This window comes from Poecilia latipinna, unplaced genomic scaffold, assembly GCF_001443285.1.
Source record: "Poecilia latipinna isolate Pla-1442-1.1 unplaced genomic scaffold, P_latipinna-1.0 Scaffold347, whole genome shotgun sequence".
Taxonomy (NCBI): domain Eukaryota; kingdom Metazoa; phylum Chordata; class Actinopteri; order Cyprinodontiformes; family Poeciliidae; genus Poecilia; species Poecilia latipinna.
In genome coordinates this window covers 177,541-196,599 of record NW_015112963.1, presented here as the reverse complement: position 1 = coordinate 196,599, position 19,059 = coordinate 177,541, and the positions used below count along the sequence as shown (strand labels likewise).

Here is a 19,059-nt window from a genome sequence, read left to right as displayed (position 1 = left end):
TACTTCTGCAGACTTCAGACTTTTATCAGACTTTTCATAGTTGGGTTCTTTCTAGTCTGTGCCAGACTTCTTAACTTCCCTGGACATTTTACTTTGAGGTCAAGCACAAGCGATGGAGTTTTATTTTGCTACCTTCTTTATTTCAGATATCGTTTGTCGAATCAATGTGTTTTTGAATTACAGGCCTTGCAGCACCTAGTTTCTATTTAAGAATTAAGACAAAGCAACAGGTGAATAAAGCCTTTGGAGAATTGTATTTATTTCCTAATTCCACATAAGACAAATATAAAAAAGTAGAGCATTCTCTGGATTCGGTCGTCTCTCCTGCGTACGTTTCTCCCACTCTGTCTGGACCCAGACAGTTTATGTAGTTTTAAAAAATATCCATTCAATAAGAACACGAGCAGGAGATAAAAGTCAACTAAACCCAAAAAGCATGAAAATCAAGAAAATAAAAAGGACCATTACTGTAAACTAATGAATGAGTCCAGTCGGATTCATATTCTGAAACATGTATTCAGCTATGGCTGCATGTGACTGACCACATTGGCACAGAACACAAAACGGATAAATAAAAAAAAAGTAAAATAAAATATCTGAAGAGATTCTTGATGCAAGAGCTGGTAGTTCCTAACGCCTCACTGTGTCACATTAGGTGTGAACAAAGAATTTCCTCAGATCGCTGTTTTCTCTCAGAGCTGCAGCGCGCAGAACTGCTGGTAGACGGCCAGGATGTGATGGTCGAGCTCAGCGGTGAACAGCAGGTTCTCCAGAGTTCCCATATACTGCTGGATGGTTCCATGGTGCTGCGGGACAAAACATACAGTCAGATCCAAATCCCAGTAAGGCATGTTAAATGTTCATGTTATAGCAAAGGATGGATCTACTGGAACTACTGGATCAGAAAAACTCAAAGTTAAAATGATACCAAACATCTGGAAGATTTATTCTAACTATCCAGTAATTTCCGAGTGATGTTTACCATGAGGAAGACCTGCTGCAGCCGCTCGATGCAGTTTTTATACCAGGGTGTGCTGATGTCAACGCTGCCCGTCTCGCAGCGAACCAGATGCTCCGTCAGCAGCATGATGAAGCGCTGAGGGAAAGACAATCCTTAACATTTTCATATCAACTACCATTAAAAAAAACAAATTATATTTGGTATTTTATCAAATTGAAGTCATAAAAACATCTTGATGTGACATGTAGTCACTATTCCTATGGAAAGTCCCACTAATTCCAACTAAACCAGAAGGCAGTGTCAGTCTATTAAGGTAAATAATTTATTTTTCCAATTTCAAATTGTGACATGGAAACTAAAAAAGTTACAATTACACTGTTTTAAATTTGCAGGTGGTTGATCTGCTAATTAACAACCTAATATTAGTAAGTTCTAAAATGTTATTTAATAAACTGTAAACTAAGGGCTTGTACATAAAAAACTAAGTCTGTACAACTACAAATATCTTTAAAAATATATATTGTACAGGAAATTGATTTCAGAAAAGTTTTCATCCACACGAACCCAAACAAACACACCACTGAGAATTATTTTAATCATGCTAAGCCCACAGGGGCCAGTGTAGCTGAAACCTGCTGCAGCCAATCAGATTGCTTCAAAACAAGCACGACTTCCTGTTAGGAAGTCAACATGGTGCGAGGCCGTTTATTTGTGTGGACAGGTTGAAGTGTTTTTAAATAGCATCAGATATAAAGTTAACAAAAGACGATGTCCACTGGGAGTTATAACGCTGTATCAAAGCACCATTATTTGTCACAGACAGAAACACGCAAGACGCTAAATCTCCGTTTCCCATGTTCACACGCAAACATAATTAGAGAGCTTTCTCAAATCTCCGCTTTGGTTGGAGTTTTCATAAATAATTTTTAGTGGAATAAAACACTTTTGGTGTGGATGAAAGGCCAAAACACATAAGGATGTGTTTGTTTTCCCAGACGTTTACTTGTGGACGGGGCTTTGGAGATGTTTTTGAGCAACCGTACCTGGAAGATGACGAGGAAGAGGTTTTTCTGCTCGCTCTGAGCCGACTCCACCTTCTCCTGCAGCCTCTCAATCTGCTCCTCCAGCTGACCCTCCTCGTCCTCCTCGCTGTTCTTCTCCATGTCCTCGTCGTCCCCGCTGTCCCTCTGTCAGGACACAGACAGACAGAGTTTAAGGTCAGGTCCACCCCATCATGTCTGAACTGCAGTTGTGCATTTCTACTTTTTCATCTTTAACATCCTGATAAATTTAGTCACATCCTGATGTGACTAAATTTAGTCACATTTGTTGGATGTTTAAATAGTTCACATCAACAAAGTTTAATTTAAAAAAAAAGTGGGGCTACCCTCTTGTGCTGCTGTTTCTCCAGCTTATCTTTAGCTTCCTCCAGCTCCTTCTGGATCTTCTGCACGTGTTTATTCATCTTTCGGATGGTTGAGTGCAGAATCTCCCAGATGAAAAGTCTAAATGAGTCAAAGTATTTTAGATTATAGATGAAAGGAGAAGGATATCTTTATTAAAAACAATGTTGTGCGTGTCACCTGGTGAACTCGTGAGCCATGTCCTGAGAGAAGAGCCAGTTAGCCACAGCGGCACAATCCACGATCTGCGTCCGAATCATTTTATCCACCAACACGGCGATCATCTGAAACACAAATGTCTCTTCCTGTTACTGTTGTGGTTCCACCACAAACATCCCTCGTCTCCATAAGAGTCGTTTTTACCTGAGGGTGGTTCCTCCACACCTCATAAACCACTTTCAGGATGTGCAGCTTCCCGTCGTCGCTTTCTGTCAGGTTTTTAAGGATCTCATGGAATCTGGAAGGATTCAACACAGCGAGATCCACAGGATTCATTGAGTCAAACAAGAGTTTAAATTGTCTGGTCATTACTAGAGTTTAGATATCTAAAAACAATCGTCGGCACTTGTTAGACTCCTTATGTTGCATATTCTAGAGCTGGGAGATATAGTTTAAAAATAAAGTTAGGTTTCTTCATACCGCTTCTGATTTTAAATACATTTTTTTCTCTCTTTTTAAAAAAAAAAAAAAAAAAGAAACTGCAAACGACAGACATTTTGAAAAAGCGGCTTTTATTCCAATCATCTTCGATAAAGTTGTCATGCATCACAACATGAACTGTTCAGTTCATGTAGTTCTTTCTTGTGTTAAAATATTAAGTATTACTATTATGTATTATGTGAAAAAATGTAACCAAAGTTTAACTTCACATGATGCTCAACATTCCTCATTTTAAGTTTTGGTTATTTTTTGTGTCAGAGTAATACTATTCTGACAATATTGTTCTATTTTTATGACTTTATTCATAAACTTAAAAATAAATAGAGAAAATCTTAGCCTGGCCTTAATGTTATGTCGTATTTATTTTCGCACAAATAAATAGGAGTTGTAAAACATACATATCAAACAAGATGCCGACCCTGAACTGTGGAAGCCCAAGCATCGGTGGAGAAAAAAATAAATAAATCAGATTGTCCATCAGCCAAACCTTCAAAAACCTTGTTTGTAAAATGTGGCGTGTCGAAGTTGGAGACCTACTTGCCGAGCGCGCTGAAGGAATGGCTGAAGGACTTCGCTGCCAGATGGAGGAGAGTCTGAAGAAACACATCGATCTTCAGTGGGTTGAAGCTTTCACCCTCATCTGCATCAGCGCAACAGGAAAACGAAGACATGCGAAAAAAAATACAGAGAAATAATTAGCAGCCAGGATGGAAAGCAAGCAAACTAAAGTTTACAAGTAATGAAACACGCTGTGCAGATACAACACTATAAACTGAGAGAAGGTGGAGCTGGTAACAGAGAGGAGAAAAGCTTTACTACCAAACTGTTTCAGAAAAAAAACGGGTCTCAAACAACGAATAAAACCTCAGACAAACCATCATCATCCTCCTGGTTTGGGTTGGGGACTTCTTTGAGGATGGCGAGGATTTCCTCGTTGGACGCTCGGTTCTTTATGGCATTGGAAACTGTAATGGAAACTGGGTAACCTGGTAACGAGGCTGTGAGGGAACAGAGAAGTAAATATTATATTTTGCTCTTTCAGTCCAGTTTGTATTATTCTGATGGAGGTAAGGACATAAAACAGTGGAGTCTTACTGCCACTCTCATCTCCGTATTTGAAAGAAAAGATGGGCTCAGCAGGGATAAGGGCGGAGAAAGTTGGAGGGACAATGTCCACGATCCTCTGATGGTATGAAAGTCTGTAATTAAAGCAGCAAAAACTGGATATTACACTGTAAACAACAGATTTACACAACAAACAGAACATTAGAATGAATGCTTTCCTTCAGTCTCGTGTTAATTCATATTAATTATCTCCAACTGAGATGTGGAAATGTTTTATACCTCATCGATTTCTCCAGAACCTCTTTGACAAACTTGGGCTTTGGTTTCTCTAAATCCAATGTCAAACAGTCCGCCCTTTACACACGAAACATGGACAAGATTAAACTAAACTCTGAGTTACTTCGCTTTTAAAAAAAGATTACATGTCTCTACCACACATTGCTCACCAGTCATCCCAGCTCCATCGAAACTGGAAGTTGCTCAAATGATGGGAAAACCAGTTGATGAATCTACAAGAGGAGACAGAGAAATTAGGTTATTTTGTTATATTTATCAAAACAGATCTCTCTTATAAGTGAGATCTTGGGAGGATCATATTTCCTTTAAAAATGACCTGATGGGACTAACGGAGGAGTTGGCCAATCACAGAAGCCTAAATAGCATCTCTATGCTGAACAGCAGCACAGACATTTACAGCTCTAGTGGTCCAAAGGCATTCCATGAACGATCAGGGGTTCTTGAAGCATTTAAAAATTCAATGGGTTTAATAGCATTTTCAACCGATCTGATGGTTGAATAACCTAAATAACAGATTAAAAACAATAAATATCTTTGTTGTTGAGCTCATGTCTATTCAATAACTTGGTGGCAAAAAATGGTTTTGAATTGAAAATGTTGCTTTTTTAGCCGCCATAGTTTCATTAACTGCAATTAATTAAATTACAGACCCCGTAATTAACTCGATTAAAATGTTTAATAAAGTACCACCACTAGCATGAAGTATTGTTACCTGTCTATGCAGGTGGTGTTCATTGTATCCAGCCTCATGTAAAGCATCTCTGTGGCCTGGGCCAGCTGTCAGGCAGATGTTAAGGTAAACGACTCAACAGCAGCAGTCTGGTTTCTCTATGAATGTGCAAAAAAGTTCTGATTGTGCAAAAATCTGAAACAAAATAACAAATTATAGAAGTTTCTATCCACTAAATGCAACAGAATGAACTCAGAATGCCACTCAAACCATGAAAAAAAAAACCTTTGTGCTGCTATAAGAGACTCAAGACTCATGCTGGATGACCATGATTATTGTTAATGTTTCCATTTTTTTCTTGCCACGGAAACAGTAAAGGATACAACTTGAGGGAGTGACCCTGGCTGCAGCTTGCAGAGCTCGATGAGGAGCGTAGTGTACATGACGTCGATGTGGGGCGGTAATGGCAGCTGGAAAAGTTCTCCAAAGATCACCTGAAACAAAGAAAACTCAGCTGGTAAATCACAAGGATTTGATTGTTCCAGTTTGTGTGGAAGAACCCAGAAAGAGAGAAATACCTCCACGATGTGGTAGTTCAGTGGGATCTTGTTTTTTCCAGGGTAACTGAGCAGCTGGGCAGCACTAGAAGGAGAAAACAGCAGCACAACTTTAGTGATTGTTCAGAGCGATACTATGTAGACACGTCACAATAAATTTTGCTAGACGATAAACTGTCCCAGAAATTATTGCAATAAACACTAACGTAATTTTCAGACAGTTTTCAACTAATAATAATAAAAATAATAATGGCACAATAACATGCTTACAACCAATCATAGATAAAAAAAAAAAATCTAAAGAGTATTTAACACTGGAAAACATTTTAAATAAAAAGCAAATGAAACAATAATTAAAACGGATTATGAAGTCTCTGTATCCAAAATTTTCTTTCACAAAATAATAGACATTCAGCTTTGACAGGGAAAACAGGCAAAAGGGGCAGGTAGAGCAGACTGACTGCTTTATACTGGGTTCAAATGTTTGCAGCTTTTCAACGATATTAAAGGCAAGAATCTCATGAGGTTAATCAATTTATCGCTTATTGTGACAGGATGGCTGCTAAGTAAAACATGGTGCACTTCACCCACCATGTTTTCCTCTCTCTCCAGTGGGTTTTGATGATACAGTGCAGGTTTTCTTCAATCACAAACCGCTCTGCAGAATGGCTGCCCGGCATAACGGGACCCTAAATAGAAAAAATTAAATTAAAGCCTCTGAAGCCTAACTTATCCGTTCTTCAGAAAAGATGGACGGACCTCTGGGGCATCGGTGTAGTCGAACATGCGGAAGATGACCCGGGGGATGGGGTACTGGGCATCAGGCATGTGTCCCGGCGGAGTGAACGGGGGCAGGTTGTGCTGCAGCGCCTCACAGAGAACGCTGTCGAAGGCGATGTACGGACGAAGGATGTGGCGCTCCTGCCAGCGGTCTTTCTTCAGCTTCTGGATCTGGGCCCACAGACAGTCCAGGTACTGACAAGAACAGGAGGAGAGGTTATTCTAACACAATGCAAGGCTCCAGAGAACAGGAACAAAAATAATTACTATTTAACAGCATTCACTGTAAGGTAATATTTTTAAACATTAATATGGAATCAACACCAAAAATGGTCAAGTCAGCAGTCTTCCACATTAGCATGTAGCCCACAATGTAGCCAACAGATTTCCATTTAAATACAAAATACTGAATTTTCTGAATAACTGAATGTTGGATTCTCATTCGTTGTCACAAACATAAACAAAGATAAATTCTTTAGAATATCTGTGTGTGGAATTAATCTATTTACATAAAGATCCATTTAGTTTCATTTTCTGATTTTTTTTCCAATGGTAGATTTTCATTTCTCTCTCCAGATCATCACTTGCTGTACTCACCATTAAGATTTTACAAGCAATCATTACAGTCTGCAGCTCATTGGGGGAATACAGCATTCAGACTGACACTGTGTACAAAATATGCTATTTTATGTGCCTTGTGTATGCTTAAGGCTCGTATTGTGAAGGTTTGCAGGATATTGAAGCAAACAGTTTTTTAAAAGTTGTTCTTTTGTGTTTAACATTTTAATCAGTAATCATTACAAATGGAGACTCTTTAATGTCTAGCATGTTTGCCATCACAGGTGACCAGACATGAGCGCACATCACTCAGGATTGCAGCACTCTCACCTCTTCCTGGGGATGGGGTTTCTCTGCTGTCCACACCTGCAGCATGGGAACATGAGTCTTCACTCTCCTCCTAAATATATGGAGGGCACAGTGTAGGGCAGCGTGAGACTACAAAAAAACTAGAAAACCACATCAGGAACAGCATGAAAAAGATCTAAAGATGGAAAACACACTTGAGGTAGCCTTCAATCTGACTGAGGAGTCGGTCCATTTCAACATCCTTCTTCTCATAAAGCTCCTTTCCGACCCAGGGAAGGCAGGACAGAACGACATACACAAACCAGTCCGATCGAACCTGTGGAAGAAAATGAGACCAGTTTAAAAATCCTGGGAAGAAAAAAGGAGCACAACACAGCAGGGTCACAGCAGCAGCAACTTATAATCTGTTCCACAATCTGAACCTCAAAACATTATTAAACAAAATACAATTTATTCACATTTGTCATGAAAAATGTGTCATTTTTCATGACAAATTTTTAAAATGCATTAATATGAAATGCAAAGTTATCCACATATTTACACTTTACCTGTGGCACGTCTTCCTCTTGAGTAACACTGACAAAATTTTCAAATATTACCACCATAGATGGAGCGGCGATGACATGGCAGTTAACCAAATCAGACAGAAAGCGCACCTGAAAAAGGGAAGTAAATCAATTATCTTAAAAAAGCTGATGTGTTTTTCAATTTTTATTTTAATGGTAAAAGTCAAAGTACCAGGTAAACTGCTTCATTATACAGATTGTTTTTTAAGGTTTCCTTCAGCTGCCTGATCATCGCCTCCACAAACTCGCCACCAAAGTTGTAGTTTCTGGCATTGAGGAGACCGACTAACGTTGTGTAGACGGTGAGCTTCTCTGGCAGCAGGCGAGCACTGTTGACAAATGGCACCTCAATGAAACAACTGTCTAAAACTAACTATATTCAGCAAAGACACATGACGCTCACAAACTTACACAGCACATAATATACGCAGGATTTTGTTTTTGTAGTTGGGAAGGTCGGCCTCCAGGACGCCTGCGAGGCCCTCGAGGTTGCTCTCGAGGGATGAAGTGCTCTAACGGCATAAACAACCCCAACATGTTTTCATATTTAATAATATAGCAGAAAAACAACGAGACAGAACCTGAATCATACTTTTATATGTTCGTGTGATAAAGGTTAAAAATACTTTGAGCAGCCCTCTTACTTTTTCTCCTACGCGACATATCAACGACTCCAGGCGATCTTCAATTTCAATGGGCTCAGATGTTCTCCTCCTCTTATGAGCTTGACCTCCTGGTAAGTCAAAGTAACCCAAAGGAAAAACTATTATTCACTAATTTGACAAGCAGTAGAGATGTGTTCACATCTCAACTGAATTTTCCTCACAAATGAAATAATAATCAAAAAGATCATGTTTTGTTGGATAAACATCAGTAATAGAATTATTACTATATTCAATCCCCATGTATTTATTAGATGTACTTATACTGTATTGTTCATATGTAAATTTAAATATTGTCTGGGTCTTTGTATGATTATGCTGTGCCTATTTCCTTTATTGCCATGTGGCTACATTGGCTGCTCCAGGGCATAACCTTAGGCATACCTGAAGAATCTTACAAACTAATAATAACTATTTCAGGAACGTAAGACTCTTGGGTCTTAAGTTCCTGGAATAGTTAGCAGACTGTCAATGACTCTGCACTGCCACACATCAAAATATAAATCTATGTTAAAAAAAACATTAAATATTTCATAAAATTCAGATTTTTATCTATTAGATAGAGAAAAAAATAAAATCTGTAAACTGTCTTATTTTGTTGTAATGATTGTTTTTATAATAAATGTTAGAAATAGTATTTTAGTTGAGACTCTTAATAGCGTCTATGTTTCAATGTTTTGTCTATTTGTTTTCTAGATTTTATCTTATTTAAAACACTTTGTGTTCAACTTGTGCATGTAAGCTGTTAAAAACTTACTGATTTATGTATTGAACCTAAATCAAAGTTGTGAAGATGTACACACGGAATTTAAACGCAATTTCTAAAAATAATTTACAACTTTTGCAAATAACTTCACAAACGATGCCTAGGGTTATAACGGAGTATTTTTTTAAATTGTTTTATATTATGTGCCTTAACAACAGACAATGAGTATTTGAGCAGCTTCCGAATATTGTTTCATTCAATAAAATTAAGAGGAAAGGATATATTTAACACAAACAAGCATTTCATAGTATTAACAATGTAACTAACATTAATGTTTATGATTTTGTACTGAAAAGCCTTTTGTTTTTGAACCATCTGAATCTGTTACTACACATCAAATCACATAAAAACACAGATTACTATAAACCTGATTAGAGTTACCGCCCCCGTATTAATTACAGCTATTTCAGCAGTTAGCTATCAGATAGCTAACGGTAAGAGAACCAGTTAATACCGCCGCGGCTGTTAGTATGAGCTAGCAACTTATAATTCAATACCACTGAGTAGACAAACTAATATTTGTTAAAATGCGTTTTAATCGTTCGATATATCAATCAAAACTCACAGATAGAGTGACCCTGCAGCATGCGTGAATGAAGCGAAAACGCGCTATCGTTATTAGCCTAACGGCTGCATTGAACGTCCAGACTTACCGTCGTTCTCATCGCTATGTCGCCTCCTGGACATTATTTGTGATACCTATTATAAAAGCAAAAATACTCGGCGGAAAACGGCGCTGATAAACAAGCAGAAAGTCGGTTAAACAAGCTGCTTTTCTGCTCGTTCAGCTCTGAGCATCGATGCTAACTCAGCAGGGAAATAACAGCGGTCTGATTCGAGTGAAGCACATCCGGGATTTTCTGGGTTCAAACGGAACGTCCACCGTCTTTTCCCGTCCGACCTACAAAGCGGCACGTTTGTAATAAATGTGTCCTGTGTCATCTTTTGGGATGCCATAATAATAAAATAACATATTTAAACCACGATTATTTAAAAATGTTGAATTAAGAAGGCGCTAGTTATTATATAGTCTTGTCTCGAAGCTGTTTTTAAGGGCCAAGAAACAACAATGGCGGCGGCAGTGGAAACATCTTGCTCAGAGTTTCTGAACTGGGATGTTGAAAGTTCAGTTTGTAACGAATTAAAACAAGAGAAACAGCTGTCTGCCTCGCAAAGAAGATTTTACAGCTTCTGTAGGAGGAAGGTGAGAATATACTATCTGCAGCTTCTTCAACAAATAATTTGTTGTGCTTATAGCTACAAAACTCTGTTTCTAGTTATTCCTCCCATTTAAGAAAGGAATACCTCCAGATAACAATTGGCACATTTCTTTAAAACCTGAAGCGGAATTTATATACACATTAAAATGTTTGATTTTGAGGAGCTTTAATTTTGAAAGTCCCCATCAGATCTCGAAGTGTTTTTAGACATAAAAGTGACAAATATTAGAATCTTATATCCAGATATTAAGGCTTATCCTCATGCATTTCATTGATGTACTTATTCAGATCTTTTAAAATGTATAAAATTGTTTTGTTTGTTATTATTATGATTAACTTTTTAAAGAAAAAGGCAAAAAAAAAACAAAAAAAAAAAAACACATTTGGCTCACTATAAAACGTTTACCCCTGACTCCAGATCCAGTTACCAGCTGCTTAACCACACTGATCTTCAAGGATTTCATTTTTTAAAAACATTTCCTATGTCACATTTTTCTCTCCTTCGCAGTCATTTGCTGTCTTCGTAGCATCCGTGCAGAATGGTTGTCAAGACAAAGGAACCGAGTCCTGGTGCTGCTGTGGCCAGACCTTCAGCGAACACTCTGCCATCCACAAACATGTGGCTAAAAGTCATAATTCTGAAGTACAGCAGCTCACTGAGGCTGCGTATGAGCATCTACTAAAACAGCTGGAACAAGAGGCTGAGCCGCCAAAGGAATGCAAAGCCGAAGTAGCGGACATTTCTGCGTGGATACCAGATATCAGCCAAGTCTCTGAGGAGAACCTGAGAAAGTAAACGGATATTAGATATTCTCCTGTTTGCTGCAGTTTTAACGCTATCTGTCATTTTAGATTTTATCCATGTTTATCTCTTGTTTACATGTAGCGGCCCTGGAAAAGTTCTCCTTTATTATCATTACTGTCTACTGGATGATCCCCATGTTATCTGTGCTTGGCAGAAAGCTTTATGTGAAAAGCTGCACTTAACAGGAAAGGTGAATGAACTCTATCACTGTACTGCTGAATGTTAAAATACTGAAAAAAGAGAAATAATTCATGAAATTAAAGTTTTTTTAAAAATGTATTGGTCATTTTTTTCAGATAAGGGTGGCAGCAGAAGGCATCAATGGGACAGTTGGAGGGACCCATGTGGCCACTGATATTTATATCAGTGCAATGCTCTCACATCCTGTCTTCAAGATGGAAAAAGAAGATTTTAAGGTCAGAAGCAGATGGAAAAACAGTTGTCCTTTAGGACTTTGTTTTGTTAATTAAACCTTTAGCCTTGCAGATTAGTAGAAATATTTGTAATATTTCTCTCCTTGGTGTTTGTCTAGACCAGCGATGGAGGTGCTGAGTGTTTTACAGACTTAAAGGTTGGAGTCTTTAAGGAGATTGTCCCAATGGGAGTGGATCCTGATGCTGTGTCCTACAAGCTGGCAGGTACTGATACGTTCTACTAATTTTACTTCTATAATTCTGCTGCTGCTATATATAAACTATAATTATCATAGGAAACTCTACTGTTCATTAGAGAAGCTTTTTCACTGTCAGCTTTTACAACTCATCTTCAAACCCTTATCAAGAGTTACTTTTACTGTTATATATTTTTATTATGTAATTATTTCCAGTACTTACTTTCAGATACTTTATAAATATAGCTGGTATGATAAATAACACATGCATTATTTCTTAAAGAAAGTAGCTTAGTAATTTAAGTGATTTAATCAATATTTATCCCAGCTTTCTGAATGTGTCAAAGTTTACCTTTGGACATTAGCTACATATGTTTGTTTGTTTGATTTTATGACCTCAGGGTCATAAAAAAAATGTTGATATGCTGACAAATTTTAAAAAATTTTCAGTTGGGAAAAAAACCTTTATTGTAAGAATGAGAGGACGAAAAAGAGTAAAAATGGAACCGGCCTGCTTTGTTATTCTAGCACGTAAAATTCTTGTAAATTCTCATCAACATGATATTCTTTAATTGTCTTTTCTTTGCCAGTTTCACTTATATGCATTCAATCAGTTGGAACATAACAACTGGTTCTTCTCTACGTTTTCTCTTATGTGTGGAAAGAACACTGGCTCATCCCTGAAATTTATGTCTATTTTTATGCCCAATTAATTCAAACTTGCAGATTAATTATAATATCAAACAAAAAAAATCTCTGAAAATAGTTAGTTACTGGATGGAAGATGAGTGGAAACTGCTAAATGTCTGTTTGGCCTCCCAGGAACTCATCTGGACCCTGAAGAGTTTCATAAGGAAGTGGAAGCTCTTTTGGCTAACAGAGATTCTAGCAACGACACCATCCTCCTCGACTGCCGCAACTTTTACGAGAGCAAAATTGTAAGTATTGATAGTTCTAATTACAAGGCATACTGAGCAGAAAATTAGTTGAAAACAATAACGTGTGTGTGGTTGTTCTGGTTATTTCCCTCAGGGCCAGTTCACTCGGTGTCTGGCCCCAAACATCCGTAAGTTCAGTTATTTCCCAGACTACATCGACCAGAACCTGGAGCTGTTCCGGAACAAAAAGGTTCTGATGTACTGCACAGGAGGGATCCGCTGTGAACGTGGATCTGCCTACCTCCGCTCTAAAGTAAGCCAAGTTTTACTTAAAACTTCCCTGAGGAGTTTTAGTGATTGTTTTTGGTTGTTATGTTTAATTTTGGGTTTGAATACGTTTCCCAGTGTTAAGTGTTTCTTTGAGAGGATGAACTTTCATTATTATGCCATAATCAATGTATTACTTGAAAATTATCTGAAAACAATATTTTCATTTATCACAATAATTACTGGGACAATTTATTGTCCACTGTCATGCAGACTTGGTGCTAACTCTCCTGAAGCTCATTTTTCTCCTTTACAGAAGATGTTTCTGTTTAATAGAAATTAATGTTTTAAACGTTTTCCATGTTTCATTATAAGTTTTTGTTCTTATCTAACCTGTAAATCTACTATGTTGCAGGATGTGTGTAAAGAGGTTTACCAGCTGAAAGGGGGAATCCATAAGTACCTGGAGCGTTTCCCTGAAGGTTTCTATCGAGGGAAACTTTTTGTGTTTGATGAACGCTACACCATCTCCTCCAACAATGATGTCATCGCAGGTTGGTGTGTTAATTAAAGTATACTGCTTGTACCTTAAGTGCAAACTTAAAGAAAACCATGTACTGTCAGGAAGTTAGTAATTTTCCATTGCAGTTTTTAAGCCTTGGTGTCTGTAATTAGATTGCAGGTATTGCAGCCTTCCATGGGACCAGTATGAGCTTTGCAGCACCCAGTTCTGCTGCCAGCTGGTGTTGTCCTGTCCCAGCTGCAGAAAGAAAGGACGCACCGCCTGCTGCCCGTCCTGCCAAAGGAAAGGAGAGACCCAAGACAAGGAGGCCTCTGATGTTCAGCATCCCAAAGAAGAGTGCGAGTGCACCGACACACGGGCCAGAATCCCTCAGGATGTTTAACAACATAAGATTGTTAAACATTTAAAGTGTCTTAATTAATTAATGAAATGATTACTATGAAAAATCCTGAGCAAACTTATACAATTTTTTATAAGAATGTTGAAAATGAAATAAGAAACAACTAAATATATCAATTACTGAAACCTTTTAATCAACATCTAATGAGAAATCTTAAGCATACCTCCTGGATCTATGAAGTGTATCCTTATTTTATGATGTAAATATTAGGAATATAGATTCAGTAATTAAAAATTTTCAGATGTGTTTTGCTTTTTTCCCCTCCATTTTGTTTTCATATTGCAGCTCTGGATAAACAATATTTAAGTACAAACCAGTAATAATTGATAAGGCTCTTTAACAAAAAATATGCAGAATATTCCACATGCACTGTGTGCAATGGAAGCCTTGCAGACGCTTATTGTGTCAGTTAGGGAAGCTGCAGGTGTTTCATAAACAAACCACAACCAGGAATGCATGATTGCGACATGCAGCTTAGAAATTCACTTTTTTAAGCCAAATCAAGTAAGGGATAACATTTTTTTATTGAAGTGTTGAACTTAATTTTGCATATTGTGTATTGTCAGTTTAATGTAGAGGAATGAGATTACCTTTCTGAGCAACTAGTGCTAAAATAAACTGACAGTAAACTAAAGGTGGTTGTAAAGGTGGTTGAACTTTTTAAAATGCAATAACAGCTGGTTACTGTTCATGTTTTCCTTTTAGAAGATGAGAGCATGTAGACAGAGAAATAGACTGTGAATGAAGTGTTTATTTTCTCTGCCATAGAGATTGTATAATACATATAAAAGAGACATTGCTGAAATAGAAAAAGTGAATGAAAGGAAAGTTATGACTTTATTCATATAAAATGTAAAAGCTAAAAATATTTCTGTTTCATTATTTAACCAAAAGTCAAAGATTGGAGGAAAGGTCCATTAATTTACAAAACAGATTTGTTTTAAATCTTTAATTTTAATTATTTTCTCAGATTTCTGTAACTATCAGAAAAGCTTTAGCAGCCACAAGAATTACATCTATTAAATCTACAACCTTTGAGATGAAAATGTATTTAGTTTTATATTTTTAAATGTTACAACTGTTTAGCAAAAATTATGACAGAAAAACTGTGGCCCAGCCATAAAGGAAAACCCCCAAAAATGATTCAAAAGCATTTCATAGTAGCATCTTACATGTGCTTCCTCTTTTTGTTCAGATTTAGACAAAAAAAAATGACACTAAGCGTTTTTTTGGATCTTATGGTGAGAGGTGCGCCAGCTGTTTATTTTAAACTCCTTTTTTCCTGGAAATTAATTTGCATATCAAGACTTATGAAAGTATTTGTTAAGCAAATGGAAATTAAAAATTCATGGGACAGTGTACAGGAAAAAAAAAGTTGCTAATCTGGTCTAATTTCGTGCGTGGATATTTTAAAGCTACTATGTTTAAATGTTTTATTAAACATGATCAATGAATGAATCCCCAACCTGTTATGTGAAAAAATAAACACTTGCATAGCAACTCCAGCAGAGGGAGTGACATGAACGCTAGCAGGTGTCAGCTAAGCTCCTAAGCATCCTCACTAGTTGAGCGGACCTCCCTGGCTTCGCTGTCCGGGTCTTCAACGACCATCAGCGGTTGCCGCTTCTGTCGCGGGTAGGGGGTAACCAGGTTTTGAGACACGGATGCTCATGTGTGTTCACTCACCCTTGTGTTTCCGGACGTGAGAACGGGAGGACCGCGCGATGTCTGCGCCGGGGTTCACAAACCTCGACAGTTCTTCTGCGGGATACAACCAGAACCCAACGTCGAACGGTGGAGCTGCGCCCCCCTGTCAGAACGGTAACAGGCCGGGAGGATGCGATTAGCTAGCCTGCTGGTGTTAGCATGTTAACGCCGTTGAGGCTTGTTTTTTTGTACTCTGCCTTCTGTTTCTTCTTTTTGCGTTTCATTTCGCCACTGTTACTTTGAATTGATTTGAGTTGATTTAAAAGAGGAAACCATTTTTTTTTTATTGGTGAGAAGTGATGATTTCATCTCGCGGTAAAGCTAAGTGCTAAAACCTGCTAGCTCGAAGCTAATGCAGTCCAATTGAGATAACGGGGTTGAAGTTAGCCAAGTGTTAGCAAGTGAGACAGATTGTGCACAATCATTTCACTCTTAATAGCAAAAGTCCCCAAAACAACTATTAATTTAAAATTGCACGACTAGGTTTTACATTTATTTTTATGTTGTCTGATGAGTGCGTATTTAAAATGCGACAAGCCCTGACTGCTGATGTGATTTATTAAATGTTTAGCAGATATAAGAAAATGAGGTAAAACTTTAGCTAATTTTAGAGATAAATCGCTGTGCTGTGTTTACACATGTATGAACTTTAACTTTATGGATTCATCTTTTATTGCTAATCTGAAAGATAAAGAAAGTTTGATACTTTTGAGCCCAAATGATTTTTCTATTCCTTTTTCTGATAAAAGAATAAACACTGCTACCCACAAGACTGTACGGTGCCATTAGGTTTGCAGTTCTACAAATAACAAAGGTAACAAAGTATGAAGAACCAAAAAAGTAAAGTATTAAATCTTAGAGGGTCTTATGTAAGATAAAACAGTGACAGATGGTGAAAGATCTGTGCCAGAGAAACAGCGATACTGTTCATAAATATGTCTGTTTATAAACGGCTGTGTAACAACGTACATTTCTGTATATGATTGAGTTTTATAGGTTTACATTAGCTTGTTAACACTGTAATATAGATGGGATTTGAAATGAGAGAATAAATCACGGATATATATATATATATATATATATATATATATATATATATATATATATATGCAGAGTGCTGTAATTATTGTAAATTATAGTTGCAGTTTTAAGTATAGTATAATTTAGTGTTTAGATCAGACTTGTTAGTGTGCAGCAGACTTTGTAAGATGTACATGGTGGTCCTGATGTGTGCAGTCTGGTTGTTTCTTGAGGCGCTTTCAAGTGCTGCAACCTGAGTCCAGGTGATTTTATTTTATGTTTGTTCACTTGGGATGACAGTTGGAGTGCTTTCCTGTCTGCTGTAGTGAAGCTGAGGTACCATGATGATTAGACGCCGAGGGATGTGAGCGTACTCTCACTCGAGAACCTGCGAAAGGCTACCAACATCTCTTGTGGGATTCGGGGCTTTCCTCAGGGTTATTCAGAAATAAATCAAATTTGGAAACTTATGGCAACAGGAAGAAGCTGAACATGGCTACTGTTGCACTTGAAACATCAATTTGATTGACAATTTAAATGTTTACTTGAAGGGTTTTCTATGTAATTATGTGAGTTTTTAATCTGTTTACATACATAAGAACATCTGAAGCTGTTTAACACATTTCAGTAATAAGGTGCTTTACATCATAAAAACATCATACAGTCACCAATTATAAAACAAGCACTAACCATTACATTTTGTCAAATGCCATAATCAAAATACATATAAAATAAATACTCAATGTTCTACTTACTATAGATTAAAAGTGACTCCAAACACGTGGATTTTTAATATTGATTTAAAGAAACTGTTTCCGCAGTATTATGGAAGTATAGAAATGCATGGAAGCTGAATGTTGCTTCTCCATGTTTAATTCTGGTTCTGGGGATGCAAAGTAGACCTCAGTGGTCTGACAGGTTGATACAACAACAGCTTTTAATGTACTGTGGTGCTAAATCGTTCAGTGACTTATAAACTAAGAACAGTATTTTAAAGTCTGTTCTCTGAGCTACAAGGAGCCAGTATGCGGACTTTAGAACTGCTATATCCTCCTGGTTTTAGTGAGAATGCGGACAGCAGTCAGTGCAACTAAACGCATGGAGGAGTTTCTCTAGATCTTGCTGAGTCATTAGTCATTTAATCCTAGAAATGTTCTTCAGGCGATAAAAGGCTGACTTTGTAACTGTCTTTATGTGACTCTGAAGGCTCATTCAGATGTCAGGCCTGAAAGGTGAACCACCTTTTTTGACGTCTGTTCTCTTTCACTCCAGGTCCACTACCAACCCACCCATCCATGTACCCTCCTGCAGGTTACTATGGCGTCCCGCCTCCACAGCAGAGCTACCCCTCCATCCCCAGCCACGCTACTTCCGCTCCCAGCAAAGCATCAATCACAAGCAGTGCCCACAGTCAGAACTACTACCAAAAGAACCACCAACAACAGCAGCAGCAGCAGCAAACACAACTCCCTCAGCATCAAGTAGCACCGTCTCCATACTCTGCTCCGCCGCCCTCTCAGCCGTACGCCACCCTCCCATCTTTAGCACCTCCACCTTCAAATGCCCAGTTCAACCAACAGGCATTCCAGCAGCAGCATACACTCTACACCACTCCAGGGTCCTACTATGGTCAGCAATCATACAGAGCATCTCCAGCACACCCCCGCCATCATCATCATCACCACCATCAGCAGCAGCAGCATCCTAGTTTTGTTTCATCGCCAGCTGCCGCTCCCGTCTACCCAGATGTTTCATACCCATCTGCCCCAGCGAGCAGCCAGTATGCCCCCCACACTTCCTCCAACACCTCCACTCCTGGAGTCATGTCCACCCAGATGGGCGCGCCCTTGCATCAGTTCAGCGCTCTGCCTCCAGCCTCGACGGCGGTGCAGCCGGGGTATGGCACGGGGCATCAAACGGCAGCGACAGTGAATGGCAAAGGAAGCACAGGTATGCCAGGCAGAAAGCTTCATCATGTGGGTTGTTGCTGTTTCTCTCCGCCAATTAACATGACACCATGGCAATATGGAAAAAACATATTTTTTTATGAAGGTTACATTCTGAGATTTAATATTTATTTTTTGTTTACAATGCTAAAGTTTTTGGTTTTGCTTATGCTCTCTAATTGCATGTGAACATTTACCATTTTTCAGATTTATTTTATTTTTTCCACCAAATCTCTTTGACCGCAACAAATTTGTTGCAGGTTCAGGGTGTTTCACTTTGGACCAAATTGTGACAGCTGATTGGTCAGTTGTTGCCTAATCCACTCAATTAATTGACAGATGGTGTCTTGCCAATTTCCGACTCCTATCTAATTCTAGTTTCCAAATCCTAATGGTTCTGTCTTAGATTAGTCGTCCTATAACCATATT

The 19,059-nt window shown here is 38.2% G+C and overlaps 3 protein-coding genes across 5 annotated transcripts in view; 2 read left to right on the top strand and 1 right to left on the bottom strand.

Moving 5' to 3' along the window:
* Positions 1-235: 235 nt before the first annotated feature.
* On the bottom strand, positions 236-9,996 carry ncbp1 (nuclear cap binding protein subunit 1). The gene is made up of 23 exons (XM_015035745.1): positions 9,908-9,996; positions 8,471-8,559; positions 8,238-8,338; positions 7,999-8,155; positions 7,809-7,916; positions 7,455-7,576; positions 7,282-7,351; positions 6,373-6,588; positions 6,205-6,302; positions 5,635-5,698; positions 5,440-5,550; positions 5,099-5,163; positions 4,536-4,598; positions 4,369-4,443; positions 4,120-4,223; positions 3,900-4,022; positions 3,562-3,664; positions 2,728-2,821; positions 2,545-2,648; positions 2,349-2,466; positions 2,005-2,148; positions 983-1,096; positions 236-806 (listed from the first exon to the last, which is right to left on the bottom strand). Exons 1-23 carry the CDS (start codon positions 9,939-9,941, stop codon positions 693-695), a joined length of 2,391 nt encoding a protein of 796 aa, XP_014891231.1. The 5' UTR covers positions 9,942-9,996; the 3' UTR covers positions 236-692.
* A 309-nt stretch (positions 9,997-10,305) lies between these two features.
* On the top strand, positions 10,306-14,203 carry tstd2 (thiosulfate sulfurtransferase like domain containing 2). The gene is made up of 9 exons (XM_015035746.1): positions 10,306-10,458; positions 10,983-11,266; positions 11,361-11,469; positions 11,576-11,695; positions 11,812-11,917; positions 12,712-12,827; positions 12,922-13,080; positions 13,450-13,588; positions 13,710-14,203. The coding sequence occupies exons 1-9, from the start codon at positions 10,324-10,326 to the stop codon at positions 13,937-13,939; spliced, it is 1,398 nt and encodes a 465-aa protein (XP_014891232.1). The 5' UTR covers positions 10,306-10,323; the 3' UTR covers positions 13,940-14,203.
* A 952-nt stretch (positions 14,204-15,155) lies between these two features.
* sec24b (SEC24 homolog B, COPII coat complex component) overlaps positions 15,156-19,059 on the top strand; it is a 29,708-nt gene continuing 25,804 nt past the window's right edge. For 2 of the 3 annotated variants that reach the window (XM_015035743.1, XM_015035741.1), the window contains exons 1-2: positions 15,156-15,778; positions 17,957-18,634. In XM_015035743.1, the coding sequence (XP_014891229.1) occupies positions 15,682-15,778; positions 17,957-18,634 (775 nt within the window). In that variant the 5' untranslated portion in view covers positions 15,156-15,681. The remainder of the gene's footprint in view (positions 15,779-17,956; positions 18,635-19,059) is intronic. The other variant, XM_015035742.1, reaches the window with a different exon arrangement.